Source organism: Hydra viridissima, unplaced genomic scaffold (assembly GCF_058129835.1).
Source record: "Hydra viridissima isolate aposymbiotic clone 2 unplaced genomic scaffold, HvirCarnegie_v1 scaffold_2, whole genome shotgun sequence".
NCBI lineage: Eukaryota > Metazoa > Cnidaria > Hydrozoa > Anthoathecata > Hydridae > Hydra > Hydra viridissima.
The window spans coordinates 12,562,501-12,569,591 of NW_028324301.1; the positions used below are offsets into that span (position 1 = coordinate 12,562,501).

The window sequence follows — 7,091 nt, forward strand, 5'->3', positions numbered from 1 at the left end:
CTTAAGTTCTTAAATACAATTTTCATTAGATATCTCTGGACAAATTTTAAAGCATATGAGTTAGTAAAATGCCCTAATCCTGAATTGAATGTTCTTAAAAACATTTATAGATCCTCAAATTATCAGTAAAAAAAGGCTTTTTTTCTAAAATGAGTGCTTCTCATTTCCAAGAAATTGATTTTTGTAATTATCAATTTAAATTAAATGTTGTCACAAAAACTTCAGAAATGTAATTTACATTGGTTATAGTTATATCATTTTAATTTTGTTTCTTTTTAAGGTTTTAAAAGACTCACTAAAAGCAAAGCGGGAGTTAGACCTTCATTGGAAGGCATGTGAATGTCCTTTTATTGTAAAAATCTGGGATGTTTATGAAAACAAATTTGGCAAAGATGATTGTTTGCTTATTGTTATGGAATGGTATATTTATGTTTTTGTGTATCAACTAAAAAAGTTTCCAACTGGACTACTGCACAATAAATATATTGTTGCTTTGAAACTAAAATTCCTCAAGTTCTCATTTCATTTCAAAATAAATATTTGAAAAAAGTTAATTTAAATTTTCAACAGTTCTATATATTTAGGAAAATATCTATTAATCAATTAAGATAAAGTTCAGAGTTTGAGCTACTAAAAGCAGCTTTTGTAAGGTTCTGAGACCTAGAACTTTAAAATAACTGTTAGGAATATTTAGCACAAAAAATGTTATTATGGTAATTTGTTCTACTTATTTTAATTGTCTTTCAGTAAATTAGGCTGTTAAGTAGATTGGTACAAATATTTAGATTAACAATTTTCTTTTAAACAGATTAACAATAGATTAACAATTTTCTTTTAAACAATTTGAATGAATTTGATCTCTGATCTGAATCAAAGGGTTTTGCTTTTCATGCTTCACCAGCGTCAAAATTTTACCACTATTTGTCATTAGTTTTATTTAAGCTCTTTTCAATTTTATTAGTGTCCTTTTATATGTGGTTACATAGGTATGTGACCATACATAAAGAGACACCAATCATTACCTAATCATACATATGTAGAAAAAATTTACAAAAAAGTGAGTGTTATTTTATTAATTTGTTCTTTCCTTTTGTTATGGATTATTTAAGTTGTTGAAATCAAAAATTAATTCCTGGTTTGGTTGATCCCAACACTATATTTATCATTTTAAAAAAAAAAGTAAACTTTTGATTTTAAATGCACAAGTTTAGACTTTCATTTGCACTGATTTTATTTTAATTTTCTTATACTTTAAATATAATAAATTAAACAGTAAATGAAGTGAAAATTATCTAAGAAATAAATGATTTTTAAAAAATTTTTGTTTATGATCATCTTTTTTTATCAAGTTTTAACAATTACATATATATTTAAGTATGGAAGGTGGTGAGCTATTTGAAAGAATTCAATCAAGAGGGGATCATCCATTTACTGAAAGAGGCATGCTATTTTGTTTTTAAAATGCAAATTTAGATAAAATTCTTATAAAGAGGTACTCTGTTAAAATTGAATAATGGTGAAGACTTTAAAAAGTTTTGTAGTTCATCTTACTTTATCTAATCATATAATCATATATTATCTAATATCTATATATTCTATGATATATTAATCATATAATGGTTGTATAAATTTTTCCTCACTTTCTTAAGTAGAGTTTAAAAAAATTGTTTAACAATATAAAGTTTAGATTCAATTAAAACACTTTTTTCATAAAATAAATTCCTACTGAAAATATTGTGTAGAGAAGAAAGGTACTGCATACTTTTATACACTTTAAAAGTAATATGATTACTTACAAACTAGAACATTGTCATTAATGAATGAATAATAATTTAATGAATAAACATTTTTTACATTAACTTTGTTAAGAGGCTGCAGCTACTGTTTATATGATTAGTCAGGCAGTTATTCACCTTCATACCATGAATATAGCTCACAGAGATTTGAAGGTAGAATGTTTGCATTGTACAATTCATTAGAAATTTGTACTGAATATACTGTTTCTTAAAAGAAAACCAATTTTTATTTGATATTGTCTTTTGTTTTAGCCTGAGAATTTGCTTTATAATAACAATTCACCTAGTGCAGTGCTTAAATTGACAGACTTTGGATTTGCAAAAGAAACTCTCAGTGTTTCTCTTCAAACACCATGCTATACACCTTATTATGTTGCTCCAGAGGTTTTAGGCCCTGAAAAGTATGACAAATCATGTGACATGTGGTCCTTAGGTGTTATAACATATATTTTATTGTGTGGATATCCTCCATTTTATAGCAATCATGGTGCAGCAATATCACCTGGTATGAAAAAAAGAATAAGGCAAGGTCAATATACCTTTCCTGAAGCTGAATGGAAGAATGTTTCAACCAGTGGTATTTTGAATAGAAGTTTTTATTTAAAAAATTTCAGTTTTTTAACAAATAATAAAAGTAAAGTGATTATGGAATTCAAACAATGTTTGTTTAATGCTAAAATTCTTTTGTACAGCAAAAGATCTGATAAAAAGTCTACTTAAAACAGAGCCCTCTCAACGTATAACTATTCAAGAAGTTAAGAATCATCCTTGGGTAAAAGTAAGTCCTTACAAACTAAATTGAAATGTTAGTTAAAAATTAAACAATGCCTAAATTAGTGTTAAAAAAAAAAAGAATGATTAAACTTATTGGGTTTTATTTTTTTACATTGTTTTTTTTTTAAGAGTTACACTGAGGTTCCTCAAACACCATTATATACAGCCTCTATTATGGCAGAAGATACTGAAATGCTTACTGAGGCCCAAGTATTTTTTGTATTAATTGTTGTTGAGTGTTACTAAAATCTTTTAATTCTGCACAAATATGTGTAAAGGATTTCAGATTTAGGTATTTTTATGTAAAAGTACATAAAAACACCTAAATTTAAAATCCTTTACGCATGCACTTTTACCGTTAGTTTTAGATCAATTTTAACTTTAAAATGTTTCTGTTTTAAAAAAAGAAAAAGAAAAATTCTTTACTGCAGCTCTGTGTAAATTTGTATAAACGTGAAATTGCGTATTATGCTTTTTTTATTGCATTTTACTGCAATTTTTTTATTGTCAGTGCAGTAATGCTGGTGCTTGTTTTGTACTAAGAGTTGTAAATAACTTTACAAAACAGAAAATATTCTGTTAACATTTTAATGTGGATCATTTTTAAAGTTTATTAGTTTTATGGTAGGAGGTAAATTGCAAACTGTAAACCTGCACAACTATGAAGGATAAATTGTAAATTGTTTTCTGATCTACTAGGTTATCGATGACTTACTTAATTTTTTGTGGTTTATATTTAACTATATTTTAAATTTTACTAATTATATGATTGGAAAGTTTATCACTTATTTATGTATGCATGCATGAATGCATCAAAAGGGTTATAAGCTATTACAATTGAATGTTATCAAAAGTATCAACAAATTTTTTATTTTTACAACACTTCAATAATAATCTTTAGATTATAGGTATAAAAAAGTTTTTTCTAGAATATTGGTGTGTTAATGATTGTCAGCGGTGACAAGGAGGCTTCAAGGTAAACAATGGAATAGCAAGAGAATATCCTAGAGTTTTCAATACAAATATCCAATCAGTAATGTCTAGTTTCTTTATGGATATAACATCAGTACATGATATTTTATCAGAATAAAACATCATGTACTGATGGGACATACTAAATGATATGTTATCGTGTAGTTGAAACAAAAGTTATCACAACAGTTCTATGTGACATAGAATGGATCAGAAATGTTTTGAAAAACATCCAATCAATACCATCTATCACCAGTTTTTATGATTTATATAATTTCCTTGAAATTGCATGGCACAATTTGTTTTCATTATAACATTTCCTGATTTGGTGGTACTTGTAACTTATACTGCCACTTTTTCAACATTAAAGTTATCTCAGGTACTACAACATCTCACCTTGACACAATTTTATATGTGGGTGAATACTAGCTAGTAATCACCCGAAGACTGAATTGAAAGGTTGCGATTATGCTATTTAGTGAAATTTCATTCAGTTGAGTTTGACCCATCAAATCCAATCATTCCACTTAACTTAATATATTACATATATAAAGAAATACATAAAAGAAAAACAATGAAGTCACATTCAGTATTTTGGCAATATTTAAATACAATATGTCCTAAAATTGTCTCAAGGAATTTCTTTTTTTATTTCCGCAGATTAAGAATGGGCTGCAAGAAATTATTATTGCTATGCAAGCAATTAAAAGTTACATTCGATGAAAGTTACATGTTCCTCATTTTCTTTGTTGGAACTATGTTTTGCAGGACATTAAGTGGTGTTTATATGGAGTGACAATAAAAATGGAATTTACTACACAAATTCATAACCAACTGATCAGAAGTGTTCAATACTCTAATCAAACAACTACAAGACTTGAAAGATTCTCGTGATGATTGATCTTACTACTTACACTTGATGTATAAATGACAACATTGGTGATCTATTTTCCATTACAAGAACATCCAAAACAAAGCATGCATTACAAAAACAACCAAAACAAAACTTGCATTAAAAAGCTGAAGTCAAAATTATTTCCATTCAAAAATAAGTTCAGGATATTTTCCAGATTTTCTGGAATTCAGTATTTTGAAAGTAACAACCTTTATCGAATATAAAATCATGGAAAAAACAGTTAGACCTCAAAGATATCTCCACTTACTTTATGGATGCATTAAGATGCGCAGCGAATGAGTCCACATTTGCACTTAAGTGGAGAACATCACATGGCTTGATTAAAGTTTTCTTCAATTAATTTTTTTTTTTTTTTTTTTTTTGTAGTTTTTCACAGCCTTTTGCCTCAAGAACGCTTCATGCCGAATATTCTATCAAATTGATGTCCGGACTTGAGTGAGGCCTTTCATTAAAAGCGATGAAGTCCAGTCCATGCACATCAATCTTGAACAAAGTGAGCTATGCGAGCCAAAGCACCGTCCCGCTGAAAAATTCACTGATGTGGTCCAATATGAGATTAGCCCAACGGAAAACACCAGTCTTCAGGGTGCTTAGAAATTTGTATATTTTTTTATAAAATTTCTAGTGCGGGTAATTTTGATGTAGCCAGTAAAAGAAACTTTTTCCTATAAATCCAAAGTTAGTGATGTGAGTACATCCAATAAGTTGTACAAGCTACATCAATTGTAACTTCTATGGAAAGGGCTTATGAGATTCTAAAATTCTATATTGCTATTAATCCCAAACTTGCAGTCCTCATCGTAAAACAATTTACTAAACTTGTCAAACTGTTTTCAATAACCAACATGTTCATATCCAGCTCTAAGTAGGTGCTATCATATTTTAAAAGCATGACAAAATGAGAAAAAGAACCAGGTAAATCTTACACAACTTTTTTATAGTATAAGAAGAGACCTGACAAAACCGAAGGAAAAAAATGCTGATAAAAAAAAAACTGAAAATATTTTACATAATGTCAACAAAACATTGGGGGAAAAACAACAAAGTTATGAAAAGAGTGCAATTTCACGCCAAATTGTTTGAAAGTGCAAATCACTTTGATATGACAGTTTCTACGATTTCGTTTTAAAAGCCCCAAAAATCTCCTATAAAATAATAAAACGTTTAATATTCGCTATATTTTAGAAGATATGTTATTATTTATTCTAGATACTCGTTTTATTATAAATTTGATACTATTTGATATTTTATATATATAACTTATTAACTTTTATATATTTCTGTATTGTTTTGACATTTTGCTATTTCTAAAAAATTTTCTTACATGTTTTTTTATGAGCATTTAAAAGTTTAATATTCAATGAACATCGCTCTCACATTAATTTGAGTTCGCAAAAAAGTTCACAATTTACTTTTTACTGCTAAAAATTTATTCTAAACCAATTGAAGCAACAAAATAACAAACTTTGATGTCACTAGGATGAAATGACTCTAGCACTTCAAGAAATGAGGCTTCCATCTGATGAGCAGATAAAGTTAAAAGAAGTGCAAGTCTCTTCTAATCCTTTATTAAACAGGCGAAAGAAGGTTAACGATTAAGTTTTTTTAAGTAATCTTTTTTAAGTAGTTGGTTTTCTCTGATTTTATGTAAAATTTTCTTCAATTTTTAATTAAAACACTTTTAGAAAGTCAAGAACTTGTAAGGGTCTGAAAACTTCATAAATTCTACACGCGAAAAAGAAAATTTTAAATCGCAATTCAGTGCTTCAAACTTCGAACGAGGTTTTAGTTACTGCTAAATTAGACAAGTATGACGTGAAAGAAAGTTCGTGGATCTGGTGAACAGTTTTATTTTTGATCAAATCGCAACTGCAACTTTTAAAATTACCTTTAAAAAGTTTTGTCATAATAAAATGTTTGTTTGTAGTTAGATTTCTTTAACGCTTGTATATTGTACAAACATTTTTATAGTTTTACATTCTCATTTATACTGCTTTGATTTTGAATTTAATTTGTTGGTTTTTAATGGTGTCCTTTGTTACGTTTAAATATTAGACACAACCTCCCCAGTTTTCAAACGTGTAATTTTAAAACATTTCTTATTAAGTGCGTTATTCTCGCTTATTATTCTCGTTTCATATATATTTACAAGGGAAAGAAAGAAATAGATTTTTTTAAACTGGTTTTTCATTGATTAATACATCCGAAAGATAACTTAAGAGAAACATTTTAGATGTATTAAAAACGTGTTAAATTTTTATTTTTCTCTGGAGTTAAATTTTAAAATTTTTATGAGGGCAAAATGTACTAAGTTTTGCTATTTTTCAGTTAGATTTTGTATGTTGATATCGCAAAATGTATTTTATTTTCAAGATTTGAACGAAGTTGAATTGAGATAACGGGTGATGACAAAAAAATGAGACTGCGTTCAACTTAAATTTGCTTGTACTAATTCTATTAGTTACATAGATATATTATGTGCATTTTATTGCAAATTTATTCTAGTATTAAATAAAAAAGCTATTAAAATTCAACGATTGAAAATGAAAATAAACAGATCTAAGCAAGAGCTTCTCTGTGAACGTGTGTATAGTTTTTATATGGTTTTTGATGGAATCTTTGTTGTTTTTTTT

General features: G+C 27.6%; 1 protein-coding gene across 3 annotated transcripts in view; it reads left to right on the plus strand.

Annotated features, from left to right (window-relative positions):
* The window catches only part of LOC145197550 (MAP kinase-activated protein kinase 2-like), a 9,217-nt gene extending 2,771 nt beyond the window's left edge, over window positions 1-6,446 (plus strand). The window contains exons 2-10 of one of the 3 annotated variants that reach the window (XR_016450084.1): window positions 281-420; window positions 1,376-1,440; window positions 1,870-1,949; window positions 2,049-2,373; window positions 2,489-2,574; window positions 2,700-3,603; window positions 4,203-5,044; window positions 5,938-6,045; window positions 6,144-6,446. Coding sequence is in view for 1 of the 3 variants with exons in the window: in XM_090079704.1 (XP_089935830.1) it covers window positions 281-420; window positions 1,376-1,440; window positions 1,870-1,949; window positions 2,049-2,373; window positions 2,489-2,574; window positions 2,700-2,780; window positions 5,938-6,045; window positions 6,144-6,161 (903 nt within the window). In the remaining 2 variants the exon portion in view is untranslated. Of the gene's footprint in view, window positions 1-280; window positions 421-1,375; window positions 1,441-1,869; window positions 1,950-2,048; window positions 2,374-2,488; window positions 2,575-2,699; window positions 5,045-5,937; window positions 6,046-6,143 lie in introns of all 3 variants that reach the window. The other 2 variants (XR_016450083.1, XM_090079704.1) reach the window with 2 other exon arrangements.
* Window positions 6,447-7,091: the final 645 nt, after the last annotated feature.